The sequence below is a fragment of the Anomaloglossus baeobatrachus genome, chromosome 1 (genome assembly GCF_048569485.1).
Source record: "Anomaloglossus baeobatrachus isolate aAnoBae1 chromosome 1, aAnoBae1.hap1, whole genome shotgun sequence".
NCBI lineage: Eukaryota > Metazoa > Chordata > Amphibia > Anura > Aromobatidae > Anomaloglossus > Anomaloglossus baeobatrachus.
Window position 1 is genome coordinate 882,384,241 of NC_134353.1, and position 26,672 is coordinate 882,410,912.

Sequence of the window (26,672 nt, forward strand, 5' to 3'; positions counted from 1 at the left end):
CGGCGGGATCCATGGCCTGTTCTTACTGTTAGGGCCAGGAGGACGGGCAGGTCCAGGAGGTGGATCCACTGGGCCGAACACCTCACTGAAGGCAGGGGGTCCGGTAGCCGGAGCACTACAGGTAGCAGGACAGTCCGTTCAAAGGAGTGGAGTGTAGAAGTCCCTGGGACCACAGAGTCACCGAAGGTAGTCCGGGTGACGGAGCTCAGGTTCGGAGGCCGAGATGTTGTCAGGCAGAGTCCGGAACCGACGGAGCGAGAAGACGGGTCACCACAGGGATCAGAGATGGTATGGACTGACGGGATGGCGGACAGTCACCGTTCGGGGTTCGGGAATCGTCAGGACCGGATGGCGAGGCAGGAGCGGCTCTAGGAGAGAGATAGGTAAGTATACCGCAAGACACAAGGAGACCTGACTCCTAGCTTAGCAAAACACGAAGAACAGGCCCCGCCCATTTGGAAAGGATTCCCCTATATACCCTGTACCTGATTCTTCAATATCCTGTTGGAGGACACTGGCCCTTTAAGAGAGGGTCAATGACCGCGCGCGCTCCCTAATGCGCATGCGCGAGGCCCGGGTGCCAGAAGCCAGAGCAGGGAGCGGTGAACAGGAGGCAGGAGAGCCGGGCTGGGGCCGAGTTGCCGACGGGCGCCGGGAGCGGGGACCGGGCTGCCTGGGGACCGCAGGCGATGGAGCAGGAAGGCTGTGGAGCGGGGGACCGGGAAGCCTGGCACGGGAGCGGCGGAGCGCGACCTGAGAGCGGGGAAGCGTGGCAGGGGAGCCGGTAAGCAAGGCAGGGGAGCCGGGGAGCATGGCAGGGGAGCCGGGGAGCGTGATAAGTGATTTTGCACCTTAATTTCAGCAATCAGTGGAAATCTCAGAAAAATTAAGAATACCTGTGTACATGTAGTAGAAGCTTAGAAATGTCAACTGTCTTAAGCCTTTACAACCAACATGAAATGAATGTGTCCTATGATCTGTTCCAGGGCGACTCAGGGGGTCCTTTGATCTGTGATGGAAAATATGCTGGCATTATCTCATTTGGAATACGTGAATGTGGCAAATCAAAGTTTCCAGGAGTCTACACACGCCTTACAGACAATTATCTCAAGTGGATCCGAAATACAATTGGTGGTGATAATTCTGACACAATGTAAATATAACTTTAATGTGTCCATAAAATATAATAGACCTGATATATGCCAAAAGAATCCAAATCTATTAATTTCATGGCCTTTTTTCCTTCTGGATTGTCATGTCTTCCTAAAGAACATGTTATTAGAGATGTGCAGATCAGGTAAAATTCAAATTTGCTCAATTCTTCCAGGAAATTCGTTATTCTCCATGAATTTAATATCCCTTATTATGCTCTTGGGTCTCTCCCGACCAAAACAATAATAAACGTAATAAATAAAAATGAATGAAAATCCTTATACTCACTGCTCACTTCTTCTATTCCCTCACCTACTCACTGTCACCGGTCTGGTCTTTGTTGAATCTTTGGATCATTATCGGTAGCTCTGAAATCCCTGCCTAGCGACTGATATTTTCGACTGTTCTAAGTCCGGGATGGTTCTGCGCATGCGCCCGCAAAGCTGGCAGGGCACAAGGACATATGTCTCGGCGTTGGCTGCGACCATTGCGGGTGCACAAACAAAACCTAATGTTTCGGCCTAGCAACTGAGAACAGGGGATTTATCCGTTGCCAACGCCGATCGAAGAGGACTGTGGTGGTGTTGCGGGCGGGGCCGCTGCCGCTTTGGGGGCCGCTCGGATCCGGGTTCGCTGCTGCGGTTCGAGTGGTGACCAGACCCGGGCTCGCACGGCTGGCCGTCCTCACAACTGTCGGAAGGGGATATTTACAGGGGATTGATGTGTCGGTGAGGCCACCCGTGGGTTGCGTGAGGGATGGTGACACCGCCGCTGCCTGGTGATGGGGCGCCCGGGGCTGATGGAGCAGGGCAGCAAGATGGGATCCCCTCCACAGGTACAGGAGGCGTAGTCCTGGGGCTCTTTTGGTACATGGGAGTGATGGCTGCTGGAGGCGGCGTGCTGGTTTGGACCGGAGGCAATGTTGTACTCACTGTTCACAGAATCGCACACAAGTCCAGTATTAAATCAAGTTGCCAGTGACCGGTTGCCTTTGGCGGGTGTATTTGGGTCCCACACCCAGGTGTAGCAAACAGGGGTCTCTTCCTCCTGCACTCAATGTTTGTGTCTTCACTGGGACAACTCCGTATGGAACGGGGAAGTCAACTCCCGGTACTGTGTATGTTGGGAGCTGTGGCCCGCTAAATCTGACCCTTGGGATCTCTGTGGGTTCTGACGGACACCCTATTTCCCGCATTGGGCTTCCATTTCGCTCTCTGGGCGAGATCGCAGCGTGCAAAGCCCGCTTTAGCCTAAATCTATCACTATCCGAAGTTTATCAACCCCTAGTTAATATCCTCTTGCTACCAGAGTTACATAGTTTCACAAAAAAGAATTTTACACATACCCATTTCTAATTTAGATTGAATGGATTACAACTTTAGATAGTGAGTTCTGATCCCAAAAAAGTAATAGACCCCAGCAGTAAATGATCTGGTCACAGTCAGCATCAGATGGCCATCATGGATACTATCTTCTAGCACAGCCCAGTGTGTGTCCCCGGAATTTTACCCAGGCCTTGTTGCAGGGGCAGACATTTCATCGGTGCAGCCTGTACAGTCGCACAGGGGCCAAAGAGATCAGGGGGACCATTTCTACCTCTGAAGTAGGTGGAATTGTGCTTTCTAATCAGCTTTTTGGCTGCAAAGGGCCCATATATTGATCTGCACAGGGGCCCTTTTCTGTCTGTGTACGCCTTTGCCTTGTGCTGCTTAGTTTACAAGATTACTATAATGCTTTTTATAAAACATTTTTGTGTATTATGTATTGATAAGTTAACATTTTGTTAATGTAAGATGTAATGTAGACTAATCTAGATGAAAAAAAACAATAAATAAGATGATGTTTTCTGATGTGATGTCATTATTTTTTCTTTTTTCACTTGCACGAGTGCATGGATTTCGTTTTCTGGACAGAAAAGTGTCTGAGTCATAGACCTGGCTGTCAAAACACTTAATTGGGTTTTTGACTGTCGGTATCCATAAACAATTCAGCAAGTGCTTGAGTAGGGTACTTGGACTGTTTAGTGTGTGCATGGCTCTTGGTGTCTGGACAATTCAGTAAGAGCATGGTTATGGATCTCTAAAAAGTTCAGTGGGTGCATGTGTGGCGCCCCTGAGGCTTCAGTCGGCACAGGGTACTGCACCTCACTTAAGGTGCGGTACTCATCTCGGGTAAGGAAGAGGTTAACTGCTGGTGTTTCTCACATCCACAAACCACACACAGTTAGGTGCTTTCCCACCAGGGTTGCCCTAGGGTAGATAGGGGGGTGGCCATCACGAGACATGGGACTTTCCAGGTTACTAGAACAACCACCTGGGGGCGGGCACCACTTGGGGAAAAGGAAGGAGCATCTTCACACTTTAGGCAGTTAACCCCAGGCACAGCTTGGGGTGAGGAGGACAGTCGAAACTTTGGTCCAGGCATCACATTTTACACTTGTGGGAGCACTACAAGACCTATGGCTTGGAGCAGGCATCTCAGCCCAGGTTCTCTACAGCTACCAGGGATTCCAGGGTCTGCGGAGAGTGGAGTAAACACCCGCAGCCCATTCCACATTCCATCCAAGGGACTGGAGGGACCCCGACCAGAAAGGACACACAGTGGGAACACTGTCGGTGACCTCAGAAATATCCGGGATCGGCTGGAGCCCATCACGGCAGAGACCGGTACCCCAGGGCAACCAAAGAACAGTGAGTAAAGACCTGGAACCGCAACTGCCGTGTCAGTCCTTCTTTGCTGGCGCCCCGCGCTTCGGCACCAACGGCCACTACTACCTCCATCATCCTCCCTGGGGCCTAGCTTCACCTGCGGGAAGCTGAACTATCCTAGCTGTGACACCATCCACCCCAGAGGACAGCGGTGGCTAATCCCTGGCCGCGTACCACAGGTGGCGTCACAAGACAACTCCCAACATCCTCATCTCCCCACCATCATCCCACCATCCATCCTCCCTTCCCCCTTTGTGGATACCTCGGGGTCAAGAAACCGGACATGGTCACCCGTGACATCTGTCGCGGGCGGAGGAGGGGACGCTGCGTTCTCCCACTGCTCGGGTCCGGCTGCTGCTGCTCGGTGGTGGCGCAAGCGGTGGGCCGGATCCCGGGGACTCGAGCAGCGTTCCTCACCCGTGAGTGAAATGGGGGAATTGATTGTGGGGATTTGATATTGTCTGTGACGCCACCCATGGTTGTGGTGAGATTGGTGACACCACCGCTGCTCTGGACGGGGATCCCGGGAGCGAGGACAGGGAGCAGCCTGGATGTTAGTTCTCCCCTCCGTGGGTAGGGGGGTTGGTTGTCCCGGGGCCCGGTGATGGGGTAGGGATGGATGGCAGGCGGCTTACGGGGCCTGGCGAGGTGCAGGGTCGCGGGGGCAGCGCTGTGCCGCACGGCACGGTGGTACTCACTCAGCCAATGATGTACACAAACTCTCCGGTAAAACAAACGGCTGGATGGATGGGTCCCACAGACGGCTGCGGTGTTTCTCCTCCTGGCAGGTTGATGGTGACTGCCTTTCCCTGCACCTGTGTAGTGTGTACGGTTCCAATGGGTTCCCACCGGTAACCCGCTCCCCAGCTTGAAGGTTGCTGAAGGAGCCCTTTTTGCCCACAGCCTCTGGCCCTGGGAACTTTAGCCTTGGCGGTGACTGTGTTTCCCTCTCTCGGTTGGACTGTTGCCTTCTGTCGGGACTTGGCTGCTGGGAAACCCAGGAGGTTCCCTTCGCTAACGGATTTGACAAATTCACGGTGACTCCTAGCCTTGCCGGGGTCCGCAAGCCCCTGCCAGATGGTGCTGGCTTCTCTTTGCGTACCGGTCCGGTACCGCCGGGCCACCACCCGTCCACGGTCCTTACAGCTAGCTCCAATAGGCCTCTCCTGCAGACGGTCACCACCGTCTGCCAACCTTGCTGTTCCGTCCGGGCCACACACCCGGACCACTTTCTGTCTGCTCGTTTACCACTTTCCTTCCTCTCACTTTCACTTCCCTAACTAAAACTGACTCTTTTCCCGCCTCCAGGACTGTGAACTCCTCGGTGGGCGGGACCAACCGCCTGGCCCACCCCCTGGTGTGAACATCAGCCCCTGGAGGGAGGCAACAAGGGTTTTTGTCTGACTTAGGTGTGCCTGACCGGGAGTGTGGGGTGTGTTGGTGTAGTGCTTGTGACGTCCTGGCTTGTCCAGGGCGCCACACATCCCCAGACCCTTCTCGTTTTTTTGTCACTCTGTAAGCTTTAACAGGTGAAGCAGAAGTCTATGTGAGGTATACCACTCTACTACTATTATAACTGTGTATTTTTTAGAAGGGTAACTAAAAGGGGCCTTAAACAAAATATAGGCAACTAATGGGGTCATCATACTGAGTTTGGCTACTATGGTGGGCCATCACAATGCAGGGGTTATTAGGGTGGGTAATTACACCATGTTCCAAATTATTATGCAAATTGGATTTAAGTGTCATAGCGATTTTTTTTTTCAATGAATCTCATTGATGGTATTGTGTCTCAGGGTTCTTTGGATCACTGAAATTAATCTCAGATACCTGTGATAATCAGTTTGCCAGGTGAGCCCAATAAAAGGAAAACTAGATGTTCCACAATATTAAGCAGGCCACAGTTTTCAAGTAACTTGGGAAAGAAAAAGGATCTCTCTGCTGCCGAAAAGCATCAAATAGTGCAATGCCTTGGACAAGGGATGAAAACATTACGGTAGATATTTCACAAAAACGTCTGGAATACTGACCTGGTTAGGCGAGCGGCAGCATTGTTTGCTGCAGGTCTAAAGGAACCCCATTGAGGGATCGCCTGATGAACCTTGGTGACTCTATATGCCTCGGGGAAACGCGTCGGGTAGGATAGTGGCAATCCGGCCACAAGGATAGTGGCAATCTGGCCACCCAGAGCTAAGTACCAGTGTTATTTATGGATTTGCTGACTAATTTTGGTCTTGTTCTCAGTGATAGTGTCTGCGTATAGGGCTTTACAACACCCTAAAGGGTGCTTTACATGCTGCGACATCGCTAATGATATATCGTCGGGGTCACGGTGTTTGTGACGCACATCCGGCGTCGATAGCGACATCGCAGCGCGTGACACCTATCAGCGACCTTAAACGATCGCAAAAGAGTTAAAAATCGTTGGTCTGTGACACATCGTTCATTTACCAAAAATCGTTGTCTGGTCTGTAGCGAGGTTGTTCGTCACATCGCTACGTGTGACACCGCAGGAACGACGATCATCTCCTTACCTGCCATCCACCGGCAATGCAGAAGGAAGGAGGTGGGCAGCATGTTACGTCCTGCTCATCTCCGCCCCTCCTCTGCTATTGGGCGGCCACTTAGTGACGCCACAGTGACGTTTCTATGACGCCGAACGCACCTCCCCCTTGAAGGAGGGATTGTTTGGCGGTCACAGCGACGTCGCTGAAAAGGTATGTGCGTGTGACGCTGCCGTAGCGATAATGTTCGCTACGGCAGCGATCACCAAATGTCGCACGAACGACGGGAGCGGGTGATATTGTGGCGCTTCTGACCTGGTCAGGCACAACTGAGTACTGCACCCATGCCGGGGCAGTGCTTCCAGGTAATCCTGAAGGCTGGAATAGGGTGTGTACGCACATACTCATAGCAACCAGGTCTCCCACACCTTGAGAGGGGACCCTTGGGCAGACCCAAGAGGGGGCTTGCCTCCACATCTCAGCAAGGGGTGCAGGGGAGGGCCTGGAAACTAAGGTTGCAGTGGCTGTCAGGAGAGGAGGTGGGCCTGTCTGTTAGTGAGCGTGGTTGCTAGGAGATGCAGTTGCGCGCACAGAGGAGTCAGACCCTGCACGTGAAGTAGCCGTTGGCGGGGGAGTTTGTTTGCCAGCAAGTCAGTCAGAAGATGCTGAAGGAGTCTCCTGGTGACTAGGCATGCATGGGGAACAGGTCCCTAGAGCGGACATCCATTTAGTGGTCTGTTAAACTGGGACTAGAGGTTCCTAACCAACCATACAGAGTCCAAGCCTCAGCACCAACGAGGGGGCCCGTAAGAGGGATCGAGCCTGGAGTCATCTCACTTGGTCCACGCTGCTGGCAAACAGGCCAGAAAGGGGAGAAAAGGCAGTAGCGACTTCCCTGGATGAATCCCACGGTACTTTAAGTCAGGGGTTGTCCGAAACAAGAAGTGCTAGGAAGGCGAGTTAACGGTTACCCTTATACCAGCCTAAAGGATACCTGGTTCCACTTGGTTGAATCTCAGCATCGCCCGGGTTTCTCACAACAAAACATCCAAAAGTGAGTAAACAAGTTGAAAGATTTTCATGACTGAAGCCAGCTTTACACCTTACAATTAGGTATGCGATCTCGTATGCGATGTGACACGCCCAGGTCGCATATGCGCTTGAATGAGATTGCACATAGGTCGTTCATTTGCTGTCACACGTGCGTTAGTAGTCTATGTTAAATTGATCAATTTTGTGTGCGATCCTTTAGATCATGTGTTCTGTGACGTATGCATTGGACACCCTTTTTTTTTTTATTTATTGACTTGCCAAGCGTGTGTAATGTGTAGGGATGCGTTTTTACTATGTCATCTGCCATTCAGCTCTGCTACATGGCCGCTGACAGCAGACACAGACAGCCATGTAGCAGAGCTGAATGGCAGATGACAGCAGACACAGACAGAGCCGCACTGTCAGAATGAACTCGGGTGAACCTCACCCGACTTCACGGTCATGCTGCGGCTCTGTCTGTGTCGCGTCCTGATTAGCGGTCACCTGTGAAGGGCTCACCGGTGACCGCTAAACTCCTGAGTAAGTGAATTGAGCAGCCCTCTCTCATACTCACCGATCTCCGATCCCCGGCCCGGCTCTGCACGGCATTCACACTGCTCCGGCGGCTTTTACTGTTTTGAAAAAGCCAGCCGCCCATTAAACAATCTCGTATTCCCTGCTTTACCCGCCCACCGGCGCCTATGATTGGTTACAGTGAGACACGCCCCCACGCTGAGTGACAGGTGTCACACTGCACCCAATCACAGCAGCCGGTGGGCGTGTCTATACTGTGTAGTGAAATAAATAATTAAATAATTAAAAAAAATGGCGTGCGGTCCCCCCCAATTTTAAAACCAGCCAGATAAAGCCATACGGCTGAAGGCTGGTATTCTCAGGATGGGGAGCTCCACGTTATGAGGAGCCCCCCAGCCTAACAATATCAGCCAACAGCCGCCCAGAATTGCCGCATACATTATATGCGGCAGTTCTGGGACTGTACCCGGCTCTTCCCAATTTGCCCTGGTGCGTTGGCAAATCGGGGTAATAAGGAGTTATTGGCAGCCCATAGCTGCCAATAAGTCCTAGATTAATCATGTCAGGCGTCTATGAGACACCCTCCATGATTAATCTGTAAATTACAGTAAATAGACACACACACCCGAAAAATCCTTTATTAGAAATAAAAAACACAAACATATACCCTGGTTCACCACTTTAATCAGCCCCAAAAAGCCCTCCATGTCCGGCGTAATCCAGGATGCTCCAGCGTCGCGTCCAGCTGTGCTGCATGAAGGTGACAGGAGCTGCAGAATACACCGCCGCTCCTATCAGCTCCACACAGCAAATGAAGACAGCCGCGCGATCAGCTGAGCTGTCACTGAGGTTACCCGCTGTCACTGGATCCAGAGGTGGATGCAGCGGTGGCCGCGGGTAAGCTCAGTGACCGCTCAGCTGATCGCGCTACTCACCGCTGCTCCTCTCAACTCCACGCAGCAACTGAGGTGAGTAGCGCGATCAGCTGAGCTGTCACTGAGGTTACCCGCGGCCACCGCTGCATCCACCGCTGGATCCAGTGACAGCGGGTAACCTCAATGACAGCTCAGCTGATCGCCGGCTGTCTTCATTTGCTGTGTGGAGGTGACCGGAGCGGCTGTGTCTGCTGCAGCTCCGGTCACCTCCATGCAGCAGCGCTGGATGTGACGCTGGACCATCCTGGATTACGCCGGACAAGGAGGGCTTTTTGGGGCTGATTAAAGTGGTGAACGAGGGTATATGTTTGTGTTTTTTTAATCTAATAAAGGATTTTTCGGGTGTGTGTGTTTATTTACTGCCACTTACAGATTAATCATGGAAGGCATCTCGGGGAGACGCCTGACATGATTAATCTAGGACTTATTGGCAGCTATGGGCTGCCAATAACTCCTTATTACCCCGATTTGCCAACGCACCAGGGCAAATCGGGAAGAGCCGGGTACAGTCCCAGAACTGCCGCATATAATGTATGCGGCAATTCTGGGCGGCTGTTGGCTGATATTGTTAGGCTGGGGGGCTCCCCATAACGTGGAGCTCCTCATCCTGAGAATACCAGCCTTCAGCCGTATGGCTTTATCTGGCTGGTTTTAAAATTGGGGGGGACCGCACACCGTTTTTTTTAATTATTTAATTATTTATTTCACTGCACAGAATAGACACGCCCACCGGCTGCTGTGATTGGGTGCAGTGTGACACCTGTCACTCAGAGTGGGGGCGTGTCTCACTGTAACCAATCATAGGCGCCGGTGGGCGGGGAAAGCAGGGAATACGAGATTGTTTAAAGGGCGGCCGGCTTTTTCAAAACAGTAAAAGCCGCCGGAGCAGTGTGAATGCCGTGCAGAGCCGGGCCGGGGATCGGGGATCGGTGAGTATATGAGAGAGGGGGATAGACTGACATGGACAGAGAGTGAGGGACAGAGATAGTGACCGACTGACAGAGATTAGTGCATGACAGACATTGTGAGGCGCTTCAGAACGCAGCTTTTCAGCTGCGCTCTGCAGCGGACCTTTTTTAAGCTGCGGTGCAGAGCGCACACCTGCGCACATAGCATCAGACACCAAAATCGTATGAGGGATGTCACACGTTACAATTGACTAGGTTCGTACAACAAAACGTCCAATGTATGAGGAATAAACGACGTGTATGCGATCACCGTATTTTAGTTCAATCTTGATTGCACGTAGGTGTCACACGCAAATACGTCACGAACGATGCAGGATGTGCGTCACTTACAACTTGACCCCGACGACGGATTGAAAGATTTATTGAAGCGTGTAAAGCAGGCATGAGACTGAGTTATTCTGGGACCTGTTGTTCTACACACCCGAGCCCCTGGAGCCAGCCTCACTCACGGGATGCCACACCACCCGACTGCATACTCCATCAGCCCCAGACGCTCGTTAAACCTGCAGTGGCGATCACCCATGCTCTGACCGCAAACCGTGAGTGGCGTCACGACTCCCATTTATATATAAATCCACCATACCTGTTGCCAGAAATAATCAAGTGGAGACCCTGTGGCATCCCCGAAGGTGGAGTGAAGTCCCTGAGGAGACCGCTGCAGGTGGACGACACGCTATCGCTCGCGTCATCTCTAGCAATCGCTAGCGATGTTGCAGCGTGTAAAGCACCCTTCAGGCTTACTAGTAGGCTTAGAAATCCATCTCTGCTTTTTTGTCCTTTTTGTTACATTGTTTTCTATATAATACAGGTTAGACTCTCATGTGCATTATATATCTGTTAAAACTGATGACAGATCTGCATGCTATAAATTGCTGCTATTAGGAAAATCTGTTTGTTTTAGAACCCTAGAGGCTTATTTGCTGCTAAGAGAGTACTTGTTTACCAAAAAACCTGATGATGTTAACTGCTATCTAAGTTGCTGCTATGAGAGTTTATCTATATATATAATTGCCTTATTCTGTCTGTCTGTCTTGCTCCAAAATGACGTCATTACAGTGACAACCATTGGCCGCTTGGCTCGGCACGGCCCCGCCCCCCGCACGCATTGGCCGCTCGGCTCTGCCCGCTCCGCCCCCCGGCACACGTTGGCCACTCGGCCCCGCCCCCAGCACACGTTGGCCGCTCAGCCCCGCCCCAGGTACACGTTGGTCGCTTGGCCCCGGCCCTGGCACACGTTGGCCGCTCGGCCCCGCCCCCGGCACACGTTTCCCGCTCGGCCTCGCCCCTGGATCACGTTGCCTGCTCGGCCCCGCCCCCGGCACACGTTGCCCGCTCAGCCCTGTCCCCGGCACACGTTGCCCGCTTGGCCCCGCCCCGGCACACGTTGCCCGCTCGGCCCCACCCCCCGCACACATTAGGCACCTATACACCTCCCCCCAGGACTACTACACCTATTAGACACCTCCCCCCAGGACTACTCTTCCTATTGGACACCTCCCCCCAGGACTACTCCACCTATCAGACACCTCCCCTCATGACTACTCCACCTATTAGACACCTCCCCCCAGGACTACTTCTCCTATTAGACTCCTCTCCCCCCAGGACTACTCCTCCTATTATACTCCTCTCCCCCCAGGAATACTCCTCCTATTAGACTCCTCTCCCCCTAGGAATACTCCTCCTATTAGACTCCTCTCCCCCCAGGACTACTCCTCCTATTAGACTCCTCTCCCCCCAGGACTACTCCTCCTATTAGACTGCTCTCCCCCCAGGGCTACTCCTCCTATTATACTCCTCTCCCCCCAGGATTACTCCTCCTATTATACTCCTCTCCCTCCAGTACTACTCCTCCTATTAGACTCCTCTCTCCCCAGGACTACTCCTCCTATTATACTCCCCTCCCCCCAGGACTATTCCTCTTATTGTCCTCCTCTCCCCCCAGGACTACTCCTCCTATTATACTCATCTCCCCCCAGGACTACTCCTCCCCCTTTTATACTCCTCTCCCCCCAGGACTACTCCTCCTATTATACTTTCTACCCCAGGACTACTCCTCCTATTAGACTCCTCTCCCCCCAGGACTACTCCTCCTATTATACTCCTCTTTCCCCAGGACTAATCCTCCTATTATACTCCTATTATAACCCTCCTATTATACTCCTCTCTGAGGGGTGCGCAGCATGGGGGATGGAGCAAGATGGGGGGTGCGCAGAATGGGGGGATGAAGCACGATGGGGGGTGCACAGCATGGGGGGATGAAGCACGATGGGGGGTGCGCAGCATGGGGGGATGAAGCATGATGGGGGGTGCAGCATGGGGGATGGAGCATGAATGGGGTGCGCAGCATGGAGGATGGAGCACGATGGGGGTGCGCAGCATGGGGGATGGAGCACGATGGGGGTGTGCAGCATGGGGGATGGAGCACGATGGGGGGTGCGCAGCATGGGGGATGTGCACGATTGGGGGTGCGCAGCATGAGGGATGAAGCACGATGGGGGTGCGCAGCATGGGGGATGGAGCACGATGGGGGGTGCGCAGCATGGGGGATGGAGTACTATGGGGGGTGCGCAGCATGGGAGATGAAGCACGGTGGGGGTGCGCAGCATGGAGGATGGAGCGCGATGGGGGTGCGTAGCATGGGGGATGGAGCACGATGGGGGTGCGCAGCATGGGGGATGGAGCACGATGGGGGGTGCGCAGCATGGGGGATGAAGCACGATGGGGGGTGCGCAGCATGGGGGATGGAGCACGATGGGGGTGCACACCTCCCCCCAAAACACACACACACACCGCCACTCACGCACCGCACAACACACCACACACACTGGGAACCACAAACACCGCCCTACAGACACCCACACACACAGACAACGCCGCACACACAACACCCAACACACAAACACCGCGGCACACACAAATATACGCGCACACCGCGCAACACACACACACTGCACAAAACATACCTCCCAAAACACACACACGCACCCCACACACATACACACACCCACACAAACCGCGCAACACACACAGCACCACACACACACAACACTGCAGACACACAGCGCTCCACAAACAACACAACACACACAACGCAACACACAAACATCACCGCTCTCACACCCCCACACCCAGACAACACCCAGAACATTTACAGCGCCCTACACAAACACTTGGCAACTACACAACAACATCTATATATATAATAAAAATCATACATTAACTACACAATAAATGCTAGAATACCCGATGCGTTAGAATCGGGCCACCTTCTAGTGTTTACATAGTAACCTAAGTGTTTGATAAAAAGGATAATATATTGACATTTGTCATATGTATTAGTAAAAAGCATAGAAGCCATATATGACAGTTTATCACTGAGTATTTTTGTTCCCTGATTATCAGTGTTTTAAGGGACTTTTTGTGTGTCTGATTTTGGAGAATATATAAGAAAAATAGTTTTCTCCAATAGACCGATAGGGGTTTGTTGATTTTTCACTGACCCTTTGGGTTTGGTGTTTGACTCACTTTTTGAAAATTTAATAGATTTGAGGTCGGTATTTATATAGAGGTAATCCCAGCACTCCCGTAATTCCCAGATCAGCTGCACATTTAGACCAGTGCAGGGGAAGAAGGGTAAGCCGTCGTTGAGTGGGGGTGCCATTTCGTGACCTTAGGGTGCCAACCTCCGCGGTTAGGTAGGGGAAGAAAGAGGGCTACTGGCCCAATCCCTACCAAACAACATTTGAGCACTTTACCCAAAAATATTTATTGTTGTTTGTTGTTTTTTGGATACCAGATTTTAAATTAATCTAATAAAAATTGTTTTTAGGGTTTTTTTTATGGTTTGTGCAATACACTGTGTTCCAAATTATTATGCAAATTTTTTTTTCATATTTTCCTAAATTAACTTTATGAATTGCAGTCATTGTTATTTTCCAGTCATCTACTAATCGAGTATAATTGAAATGTTTTTGATCAAACTGCCTATGAAAACAGTATATTTTTAAAAATAACAAACACTCAAAATGCACTCAACATTCATGTTCCAAATTATTATGCACAGCAGAGTTTTCAACCTTTTTATTTTTATTTTGAAAACCAAAATGGTCAATTGTGACATTATAAGCATTATCAGCTTATTACAAAATGAAATGAAACAGTTTTCAAGTCAAAACTTAATTCTAGGTGATATTACATTTGCATATTGGACCCCTTGTTTGAAAGAAGCTTCTGAACTCTCTCGTCCATGGAATTTGTCAGTTTTTGGATGGTTTGTGCTTCAATTGTTTTGCATGTGGACAGAATACCCTCCCAGAGCTGTTGCTTAGATGTGAACTGCCTCCCGCCATCGTAGACACTCCTTTTGATGATGCTCTAGAGGTTCTCAATGGGGTAGAGGTCAGGGGAAGATGGTGGCCACACCATAAGTTTGTCCTCTTTTATGCCCATAGCATCCAGAAATACAGATGTGTTATTTGCAGCATGAGACGGTGCATTATCATGCATGAAAATGATCTTGCTGCGGAATGCACGGTTCTTCCTCCTGAACCATGGCAGGAAGTGCTGTTTTAGAAACTCCATATAGATTATGGAGTTCATCTTTACCCCTTCAGGGATCCTAAAGGTGCCGACAATCTCTCTCCCCATGATTCCAGCCCAAAACATTACTCCACCTCCTCCTTGGCGCCTTAGCGGTGTTTTCATGGGGTGTCCATCCACCAGCCATCCTCCACTCCATCCATCTGGACCATCGAGCATTGCACGGCACTCATCAGTGAACAAAACAGTTTGGAAGTCAGTCTTCATGTATCGTTTGGCCCACTGGAGCCGTTTCTGCTTGTGTGCAGTGGATAGAGGTGGTCGACAAGATGACTTGCACACAGCTGCAAACCTCTGAAGGACCCTGCATCTTGTTGTTCGGGGGATGTTGGAGGCACCAGAAGCTTCAAAAACTTGTCTGCTGCTATGACAAGGCATTTTAGCAGCTGCTCTTTTAACCTGACGCAATTGCCTGTTGGAAAGAGTCCTCAATTTCTTCTTATCAGCACGCACACGCGGGTGCTGCGAATCAGCTACATACTTCCTGATTGTGCAATGATTATGATGAAGTGTCTTGGCAATGTTGATTGTAGTCATGCCTTGACCTAAATACTCCACAATGTGTTGCTTCTCAGCAGCCGACACATCCTTTTTCTTTCCCATTTTGGCAAAAAATGTAGGCTGCTTAATAATGTGGAACATCCTTCTTAACCCCTTAACGACCCATGACGTACTGGGTACATCATGGATCGTGTGCCGGTAAGCCCCACTCCCTGCCGCCGGCAGGCGGCGGCGATCCGCGCACATATCAGGTGTTATCAACAGCTGACATGTGTGCCTGCTAGCCGCGGGTGGAATCGCTTCCACCCGCGGCCATTAACCCCTTACATTTCGCTGCCAAAATCTGGCAGCGATATGTATATGGGCGCCGCCATGACAGTCACTTACCCCGCCCCCACCGGAAGTCACGTGACATGATCATGTGACTTTCGGTGGTTGCCATGGTAGCACAGGGTCATGTGATGACGCCTGTAGCTAACATGACTCACTTCCTCTCAATGCCGGAATACAGCCGGCATTGAAAGTAAAGCAGCAAATCTGCAGTTCTCAGCTCTGTAGCTGAGATCTGCAGATAGTGCAGAGCGATCGGATTGCTGATCGCTATAGCCCCCTAGGGGGACTAGTAAAATAAAAAAAAAAAGTAAAAAAAAAAGTTTTAAAAAATTAAAAAAAATTAAAAAAACCTAAAAGTTCAAATCACCCCCCTTTCACCCCATTGAAATTTAAAGGATTAAAAAAATAAAAAATACACACATATTTGGTATCGCCGCGTTCAGAAATGCCCGATCTATCAAAATATAAAATCAATAAATCTGATCAGTAAACAGCATAGCGGCAAAAAAATTCCAAACACCAAAATTACGTTTTTTGGTCGCCGCAAATTTTGCGCAAAATGCAATAACACGCGATCAAAATGTAGCATCTGTGCAAAAATGGTACCGTTAAAAACGTCAGGTCGAGACGCAAAACATAAGCTATCACTGAGCCTCAGATCCCGAAAAATGAGAACGCTACGGGTTTTTGAAAATGGCGCAAAACGTGCGCCACTTTTTTTGGACAAGCTTGTGAATTTTTTTTTAACCCCTTAGATACAAGTAAACCTATACTTGTTTGGTGTCTACAAACTCGCACTGACCTGAAGCATCACATAGATACCTCAGTTTTACCATATAGTGAACACAGTGAATAAAATATCCCAAAAACTATTGTACGATCACACTGTTTTTGCAATTTTTCCGCACTTGGAATTTTTTTGCCGTTTTCCAGTACACTATATGGTAAAACTTATGGTTTCATTTAAAAGTACAACTCGTACCGCAAAAAACAAGCCCTCATATGGCAAGATTGATGGAAAAATAAAAAAGTTACGCCTCTCGGAAGAAGGGGAGCAAAAACAAAAACGCAAAAACGGAAAGTGCCCGGGGGCTGAAGGGGTTAAGTAGTCTTGCCTATATGTAGACACACCTTCCAAACTAATTTGCACAGGTATCTGCAATTGCTTTCAGTGATATAAAGAGCCCTGACACACATCACCATCACTGAGTTTAAATGACAAACAAAAAATTTCTAACCTTATCACTCCTAAACTCTTTTTGCATAATAATTTGGAACACAGTGTATACACTCCCTTTCAAGTTATTTCTATTTGGTTTTTGCTGCTTTGTTAGTACCTGCTAATTCCAAGTATTTCTATAGCTCTCCACAGGTGGTCTTTGGCTCTTGGCCAACTCTGCTAATTCTTTTCACTCCTCTGTCTGAAACCTTGTGGATAGCACCTAGTTGTGGCTGTATAATGGTAAAAATTATGGTCATTGAATTTCAGGATTATGAACCCAACACTATTCACTGGAATATTCAGTAGTTTAGAAATTCTAACCAATGCCATTAGTATATTTTACAATAATAAGGTTGCAAAGTTCTTGAGACAGCTCATTGGTTTTACCCATCAAGTGATGTTTTTTTGTGAGGCACCTTGGTAATGGGACACCTTTTTGTAGGCCATCAGTTGAACCAGTTGATATTATTTTTCACTAAGTGGTATAATAGATTTCACCTGGTGTCATGACTATTCTTGCTTTTTGCACCCCCGTTTCTTCATGTGTTCAATACTTTTTTCCTTTGTCATTTCTCATTATTAAACATAAGTTATGGACATTTATGGTATGATTTTTTTTTTGCCAGTGTGGATCGGATGGATTGTTACCGACATCTGGTGAGAAATTCATGTTCAGAAATATATTTAGTTATATTTTTTTCCCCCGCAGTATATGTATTCTATGTTAGTAGCTACATGTATTTCTATCAAAACCACAGAACAAAAACTGTGAAATATTTGTGAGTGTGATATTAACAAGTAAACTTTGTAAGTCTGATCTACAGACCACTGTTGTCTGCTCACTTCCTTTACTGTATTCTTCAACTTTTTTGCAAATTAGCTTAGAAACCACATCTAGAGGGTTGTCTGGTTTTCTGATAAAAGTCTGTAGTCATTCTATGGGGGCGGAGCTTGTACAAGTGGCCACACTGACCAAGAACGTCGTACTCTAGGGGTTGCTGGGAGGCGGGATGCCACTGCTTCCAGTGTTGGTGTCACCTGATGTGAGCTGTTGCAAGCGGATATGGGACACTGTATCCTCTAAGGCTGCTTTCACACATCCGGTTTTTGCAGTGCGGCTCAATCCGGCTCAAAAACCAATGCAACGGATGCGGCGAAAAAAACTAATCCGTTGCATAAGTTTTTCGATGCGGCCCGTCCATTTTTTGACGGATGCGGCTTGATAGTGAGCATGCGCAGTGCAAAAAAACGCATCCGGCCGCCGGATGCGGCTTTTTGCCGCAGGACGCCGCATTAGGCGTCTATAGGCTTGCATTGGAAATTGCGCCGCATCGCGCTGAATCCGGCGCGATGCGTTTTTTTTTTACCCACAAAAAAACGTGCCAGGCAACGTTCCATCCTGCCGTCGCATGGGCTAAATATGCCACATCCGGCAAAAAACGGACGCAACGCAAGGCCATGCGGCACAATATGGCGCTAATGCAAGTCTATGCGGAAAAAACGCAACCGGCGGCAAAAAAAAACGGTTTCATTTTTTCTGCAAAGCGCCGGATTGAGCCGCACTGCAAAAACCGGATGTGTGAAAGCAGCCTAACACAGTCAGATAGTGGGAGGTTCCCTTCAGTCCACTCTCCTCTCCTTCTGATGTTCTTTGGTCAGAGGGTGGGTAATGGGCGTTGCCTCAGAGAGTCACATAAGTTCTAGGAGGAAGATTTAAACCTGCAATCTGCCTTCCTTAGGGGTACTTTGCACGTTGCGACATCGCTACTGCGATATGATCGGGGACGGGGTCAAATCGAAAGTGACGCACATCCGGCGCCAGTAACGACGTCGCAATGTGTAAAGCCTAGATACACCGATAAACGATCGCAAAAGCATCGAAAATCGGTGATCTGTGTAGTGTCGGTCATTTCCATAATTTCGCTGCAGCGACAGGTACGATGTTGTTCGTCGTTCCTGCGGCAGCACACATCGCTGTGCGTGAAGCCGTAGGAGCGGGGAACATCTCCTTACCTGTGTCCAGCAGCTATGCGGAAGGAAGGAGGTGGGCGGGATGTTAACGTCGCTGTGATGCCGCATGACCCGCCCCCTTAGGAGGCGGGTCGCCGGCCAGAGCGACGTCGCAGGGCAGGTGTGTGTGTGTGTGAAGCTGCCGTAGCGATAATGTTCACTACGACAGCTATCACAAGTTATCGCATGTGCGACGGGGGTGGGTGCTATCGTGCTCGGCATCGCTATCATCGGCTAGCGATGTCACAGCATGCAAAGTACCCCTTAGATGCTGATTAATTCAAAGTATGTAGAAAAACATCCAGCACCATAACAGGAATCCAGCCAGGAAGATGAATAAAAAATTTCTTCTGTTTTATTTAGATCATAATGTTAAAAATACATACAAAATTAAAAACCTGACCAAAACCTGACATGTTTCGGACCCTAGAACATGGTCCTTACTCATAAGTTGTATGGGTGGTTCGGTTGGTTTGCTTGTGCTGGTTCTCTGAGGTTTTGCTCGTGCATTTGACACACCCCAGGGCTATGGGGTACTCAGTCCCGGGCCAAGTATCACAGGGACATTTCACGGGTCTGGCCAATGCCCGATTCCGTTTCCGGGTCGCTTATAATTCCTTTTAAAGGAAAAATAAAAATAAATGAATGTTTTTCGTGACGTCACTTGCCGTATGCGGCTAGGTGTGGAAAGCGTCCGCTGCAAAATCACTCACTGCTGGGGCTGGTTGTATGGAGCAGTGTTATGTTATGTTATGGCCCTCCGCAAATAGGGCTGAGACCCAAGGGACAATGATGGTGGTTGTAGTATGGGGACAACTGGTGAAACAGGTACAGTAAGAATTCAGAACACACAAGAGCTGGGGTTTAAGTTGTTCTTTTTACTCAGGGGTTCTGCACTGCAACCCGGCTGGTGCTAGTTTCTACCAAACTGGGCCTCGGTGTTCCTTTTATCCCAGTGCCGGTTCTGTGACTTGGTGAGCTTTACTTCCATGCACCCATCTGTAATTGATGGTTCCCTGTAGCCTGAAGCGTTTTGGGGTTCCCTCCTGTTGTTTCAGTCTTGGCTCATATAGCAGGCAGCTGAAACCTCTCTTGGGTTGGACCTCTGTCTCAGCTCCCTGGGTTCCCCCTTTGCTGCTGTACTCTTGACACTAACGTTGGTGAGGAACCCTGATGATTCTCTCACCGGGCAGATTCATCAAATGAGCTTGAAGCGGCTTTCTGAACTAGGGCTCTGCACCCCTCAGGTGCTAAGTCCCGTGAGTACTCACACTGTACTCTCCCGGCGACTGTACTCATTTTTGCCCAACAAGCCACTTCACACTTGCTGTCTGTCTGCACGTCAACTTCAAACCTCTTCCCAAGATGTCTGTCTTCTGTCAACTGCCTACTGCACTCTCTAGCCCCTCCTCCTCCTGGGTTTTTGACTAGCCGGTTGGATGAGCCCCAACTATACGTGGCTATCCATCAGGTTCTAGCCTGTTACCCAGTCTGGGAAAAAGGGTTGAATTGTGTGTGTTTTTTTGGTGTTTACCGGCATTGGTCTTCCAGGAACCCAAGGTTAGCACTGTACCTGTTACTGGATGCAATACCCTGTGGCACCTGACACCTCAGGGGCGCCACACATCTCCCGCTGTAGGGTTCAGCTTTCCTTGGTTTACAGCTGGGTTCAGCTTTGTTTTTGGTTTTGCTGTAGTATCAGTCTATGGTTTGTTCCCTTTTTTCCGTTTAGTTATTTTCTTGGTGTGATTGTCTCATCTGCCACTGTGTATTCGGTTGCCAGCCGCCACTCTGTTTGCTGCCCGGGAAGGGCTCTGTTAAAGTCCCCCCTTGCCAGGACCGGCAGGCAGGAGAAGGATATCCCCGGCCCTTAAGGTTGTGTGACGCCCTGGCCTATCAGGTCATCACAGGGTATTGTGCAATCTGCCCTTTTGTACAGTATCCAACTCCTCCTTGGTTACGGGTCCCTGACCTTTGGTGTTGCCAAAAACAGGCTAATCAAAATCCTACACTCTGCACCACAGCCACCAGACACACCAGTGGCCGACCTGAGTGGAATAGGGTCGCCCACTTGGGGCTTTGGTTAAGGGGATGTCAGGAGTGTTAGGAGACAGTTAGTGGAGAAGTGACTCTCGAGAGGAGAGGTCAGGAGCTGGGCTCCTTGAGACCACTAGGTGGCAGACGTTGGTCTGGGCCTGGTAGGAGCTGGACCCCGGGCACAGGGGATCGTTACAAGGGGCACAGACTGTCGAGGAGGACAGCCGGCTGCCTTGTGCCATCACCGGGCAGGGGCCAGGGCACGACTGGGTACGTGGACCCTAGGTCAGGAAGAAGCTTCAGGCGTCCTGACAATTTACCCGACGAGGACGAAGACTTCAAGATCCGTTCTCCACCCACTCGAAAATCGGGGTACTAGCGCAACGAGGGGGATAGGACTTTCCCACTACACGGTCCAGAAAATCCCAAGCGTGAACCCTGAGAGCAAGCTCACCCAGTTAGCCATACTGGTGAGCGGGACCCGATTAGTTTTACACTAAAGTGACCAAGCAGAAGACTAGGTGCCAAGGCAAAGGTCACAGACTAACAGGCAACACCAACGGGCACGGGATCCAGGCGTGCTCCCCCTCAGCGGCAGCAGTGTCCAGAACTTTGGTTTACCACAGTTGTCGGTGTCAGTGTGACGCCCTGGACCCCAGGGGTCACAGGTCACAAAACTCACCACATACACCCCCACACTAGAAAGGTACCATCAGTCAACCACAAAAACCTGATTGCCTCCCTCAGTGTTAGACAGGCACACCAGGTGGGTGGAGTCAGGCGGAAAGACACACCCCCCCGAGGAGTCTGCTGGCCTGAGGCAGGAAAACAGTGAACAGTTCAGTACAGAGTCCAGTTGAGGACAGTGGAGTGGAGAGTGAGTCCAAAACAGTCAGGCAGGCAGACGGCAGTGACCGCCTGCAGGAGACCGGGAACACGACCAGTGGAACCGTAAGGGACCGGGACAGGGTAGTGGCCCGCCGGAACCGAACCGGGGAGCTAACAGGATACCGGAGCACCAAGCAGGGTACTCAGACCCCGAACTAGGCTATATGCCACCACCATAGTCGAATTAACTGATTGCGGTCTGGACCTCAGGGGTTCATTCCCACCAAAGTCCCATTAGAAGGCAACAGCCCAACCCGTCCGGATAGTAGCCACTGCCAAAGGCCAGAGATCCAAGGGCCAGCGCCTGCGGTCAAAGGAGTTCCTCCGACATCTACACGCCAGGGAGCGGACTACCAGTGCTCAGGCACAGTGGTCAAACTACAACATAGGTGCAGGAAAAAGGTGGACATTGCCAACCCAACTAGGAAGCTGCAGCCGGCTGCGGGCCCCGTTCATACCTTCGTTTGGTTTACCAGTGACTCTGTGTGGTTTAATCGTGAGTACACCAGTACCATCAGGCACCGCGCTGCACCGCAACATTGCACCCTGCACCCCGGCCCTCGCACCACTGGGCCCCGGGACCAACATCTCCTACCCACAGAAGGGTCAACACCTAGCTGCGCCACTAAACCGCTCCCGGGAGTCCCTGTACCTTCACCGCAGTGGTAGTGCCCACCATCACCACAACCCGTGGATGGCGTCACGAACAATCATCCCAAAACCAAACACCAGCATCCCCCGTGTGTAACGCCAACCCCCCTTGCAGAGCGATGTGACCCCCGGGTCCGTGAGAGGCTCGAGCCACCACCCGTAGAACGCGAGCACGGATCCGAGCGGCTCGGCGGCTGCAGCCGAGGCCGCGGGGTGGTACATCAGCTATATTGGACTGAGTGAGTACAAAAGTGACCCTTACCGTCCCAACAGCACCTCCCCGTCACCATCACCGAGTCCCAGGGCATCCCCCTACCCGTGGAGGTATTAAACACCTAGCTGCCCACCCCATCGCCACCGGGTACTCCCAATCGCAGCGGTGGTACTCCATCTTACGACGCACCACGGGTGGCGTCACGAACTTTAACCATACCATCCCATGTAAATATCCCCCCTTTTATCCGAGTGGCCGCGCAACCCCGACTTCCGGGTCCACCGTGGATCCAGATCCGAGCAGCCTGGCTGCTGACGCGGGGCGGCACAGGTGTGCAGCAGTGCGATAGCTAGCACCAAGTGCGACAGGCACATTGTGCTTGCTATCATGGAGTAGGTCTGATCTCACCATCCTGCATTACATTGACTAGCTATTTTTCAAGGTTTAGACTTTTCATTAACATTTGTATGTTCTGTCATACAGAATATTTTTTTTTTCCTCAGTGCAAAATAATACAAAAAAAGAGGTACATATGATGCGCCCACCGGGGTTTGGGGGGCCGCGGTTCTGCTTCTGGGATGTCACGGTGGCGGGGCCCGCCTCCGTAACCCCGACGGTGTTGTTAATAAAGGTAATGGGGATAATTTATAGGGGATATGTCGTGATGCCACCTGTAGTGTGCGGCAACATGGATGCTGCCGCTGCTATTCAGTTTTCCCTGGGAGTAGATGGTGATGCAGCTTAGTTGATATAGCTCTCTACAGGTAAAGCTGAGTCCCCAAGGCTGATGATGGGAGTAGGAATTTATGGCGGAGTGCAGGGACGGAGGCGCAGGGAATAACTGGGTAACACAGGGATGCAGTCACAAGAGCTTTACTCACAGTTCAGAGTTCCACATTATCACGTCCGGACAATCAAATGCTACCCTTAGAGTGCTGAGTTCCGCTGTGATGGGCCCCAGTCCTTTCCTGGTCATCTGCCTGCACTGACCTCTCCCACCTATCTCACGCTTACACACACAGAGCCCCGAGCCGGTGTCCGCGGACCCTGTCGGGTGGCTTGAAGCTTTATCCCTTCGCCCTATGTGGTCACCTTTTCACTGGATGTTCCCCACTAGTTGAGGGGCCGGTCCCCTATGCGGTCAAGTCCCTCCACACCAGTACGCCAGTGTGGAAAAGAGTCCACGGGTGTATGGTGCACTTCCCGTGGCTCTAGCACCCCTTCTTTCCCACAATACTGAGACGAGCTGATCCAAGCCCTTGTCCCCAGGACCGTGCTCCTCTGCATCCTCCTCCAACTGGCTCATGTTCTACATTCTGCTCCCACTAACTAGATTCAACCCCCAGGCTGACTTCAGACTGTGCATTCCAATGGCGTTATCAAAGGTACAGCTGGCCCTAACTACGGTCTAGTGGAGTGTTGCTAAATAAGAGTGTATGTGTTTATGTACAGTATACCGATTTGTGACCCCCTCCTTACCCGTGAATGGGATACCACACCTCTGGCTAAGGTGCAGTACCTCTGTGGCGACTGAAGCCTCAGGGGTGCCACACATATAATGTAAGGGGAACTATCAGCTGACCTCTCTCCTCTGCCAATCCCTTCACTAGCTTCCCATTGCTCAACAAATCCAGTTCAAAACCTGTTCCCTCCTTACATCTGTGACCTAGTCTCCCAGTACCTACCTGCATGCAGCTTCTGATCCTCACAAGATCTCCTTCAATACTCCTTTCATCTCCTCTTCCCATAATCGCATACAAGATTTCTCAAGTGCCTCCCCCATACTCTAGAACGCTCTACCTCAGCATATCAGACTCTCGCCTACATTAACAAGCTTCAAGAGGAAGCTAAAGACCCACATCTTCTAACAAACCTACAACCTACAATAACCCTCACTCCTCCATAGTGTTGTACGACCATCTCCACCCTCACGTACTGTATCATCACCCATCCACTGTAGGCTGTAAGCCCTCACGGGCAGGGTTTTCTCCTCCTGTACCAGTCTGTGCCTTGTATTGCTCATGATTATTGTAGTTGTCCCTGTTATGTATACTCCTTTTCATATGTAAAGTGCCATGGAATTAATGGTGCTATTGTCGCGGGCGGGGAGGACGCCGTTGCTGCTGCGCTCTCGCTAACGCTCGGGTCCGGCACTGCTGCGGCTGCTGATCGGTGGCTCGAGCGGTGGGCCGGATCCGGGGACTCGAGCGGCGCTCCTCACCCGTGAGGGAAAGGGGTGGTTGGTTTGGGGGATTTAGTCCATGACGCCACCCACGGGTCGTGGTGAAGATAGGCACCACCGCTGCTGATGACGGGGATCCGGGAGCGATGGTAGGGAGCAGCTGGGATGTTGTTTTCCCCCTCCGTGGGTAGGGGTTGGTGGTCCCGGGGCCCGGTGATGTTGTGACGGGGAGGCAGGGTCGGTGAGGTGCAGGGTTGCAGGGACAGCGCGGCGCGGTGCCAGATGGCATGGGTGTACTCACTCAGCAAGAAAGGTACAAAGTCCTCGGTAAACCAAACGGCTGGATGGACGGGTCCCGCAGCCGGCTGCAGTGCTTCTCCCCGGACAGGAGATGGCGGCTGTCTTTCCCTGCACCTTAATGTTCTCTTGCTGACTACTATGGATTCCCAACGGTAGTCCGCTCCCCGGTGTATGGGTACCGGAGGAGCCCGTTTGCCCGCAGACGCTGGCCTTTGGGTCTCTTGCTGACTACTATGGATTCCCAACGGTAGTCCGCTCCCCAGTATATGGGTACCGGAGGAGCCCGTTTGCCCACAGACGCTGGCCTTTGGGTCTCTAGCCTTAGGCGGTAGCTGTATACCCTCACGGTGTGGGCTGTTGCCTTCAATCGGGACTTTTGCTGTTGTGAAACCCCTGGGGTTCCAGTCACATTCGGATCTGACTATTGTCGGCGGCTCCAAGCCTGGTCGGGGTCCGATGGCCCTGCCTGTGTGTGCAGGCTTCACTTTGCTCCCCGGTTGGTACTGGCGGGCCGTCGCCCGTCCCCGGTCCTACGGTTCCGCGTTGCTCCACCACTCCTGCAGACGGCCACCACCGTCTGCCAACCTTGCTGGTAGTGCCTGGGCCACAAACCCAGACACCCAAGTGTTTACTCCTCACTCTTCCACCTCCTGGACTAAACTGTCACTTTTTCCGCCTCCAGGCCTGTGAACTCCTTGGTGGGTGGAGCCAACCGCTTGATTCCGCCCCACCTGGTGTGGACATCAGACACTGGAGGGAGGCAACAAGGATTTTTGTTTGGCTGGTGTCCCTGTCTAATGGGGGTGGGGTGTTTGTATGTTATCTGTGACGACCTGGCTAGGCCAGGGTGCCACATTCCCCCTTGGTGAAATGCAGACCATCCGTGGGCTGCACGTCCATCACCGGTTTTATTTTTTTTTCAAAACTGTAAAAAGATATAAATAACATGTAAAACATTTTCAAACATAAGCATTTCTTGTAAGGCCACTTGAACGTTGCACATATATAACATTTTTAATAACAGACGGACGGTCGGATGTCTTCCGCTCTCCCACCCAAGCAACCTAGCCCTGATGCTGCCCCTAAGAAGTGGGCAGCACCCCTTGACCCCAGCCAGGTTCAGGCTGCCCGAGCGGGAACGGGTACGGTTACTCGCACCCGGCTGTCACTTCAGGGGACCCCACGTCCATGGGGGACCCCTGACCCCCGGAGGATGGCCACTGGTCCAGGTGGTGGCTGGGCCCCAGCCTGTTCTGCTGCAGGCCCTTCCTCCAATCTGCCTCTCCGGAGGCGACTCCACGGAAAATCAACCCTCAACTTATTTACAGGCCCACAAGTTCGTGGGTGGCCTGCCAGTTCTCGGCCTTGTCCATGAGTAGTCTCTCATGCAGGTTGTAAAACACAGGGTCCCTCTGGGGACAACTTGCCGGCAACGGCCGGAATAATCATACAGACAATCAGGTAAATGTCACGGTTCATTAGAGTCAATCAATCACACTGCTGAGGGTCCCAACGGGGGACAACTGCTTGCAACGGAGGACCGCTGCCACTACTTGAGGTCATACTCTTCTGAGACCTCCTCCAGCTCCACATCCGGACGGCTTGGTAGAGGAGGGGGCTGGGGCCGCGTCTGCTCTCTCTGGCTTTTCCTCTGTTTTACATCCAGGGCGAACCAGCCCCTCTCTCCGCAGTGGCGGGTGTAAGTCACTAGGTCGCCCGGCAGTAGATCACGACCTGGGTGGCCCGTGGGGAGGTGTGAATTGACATCACGGCGGGCCACGAATACTTCGGTCTCCAGGCCCGGCTCATAGATGAAGCCAAACCCCCTTCTTTGGTCGAACTGCCGGAGTTGACCCTCGTACACTGGGCCCCGCACCCGAAAGGTGGCATGACGGAGTGCAT

General features: G+C 51.3%; 1 protein-coding gene across 1 annotated transcript in view; it reads left to right on the top strand.

Annotated features, from left to right (window-relative positions):
* LOC142301779 (granzyme A-like) overlaps positions 1 to 2,920 on the top strand; it is a 30,700-nt gene extending 27,780 nt beyond the window's left edge. The window contains exon 5 of the mRNA XM_075342801.1: positions 987 to 2,920. Coding sequence (XP_075198916.1) covers positions 987 to 1,157 — 171 coding nt within the window. The 3' untranslated portion in view covers positions 1,158 to 2,920. The remainder of the gene's footprint in view (positions 1 to 986) is intronic.
* The last annotated feature ends 23,752 nt before the right edge of the window (positions 2,921 to 26,672 follow it).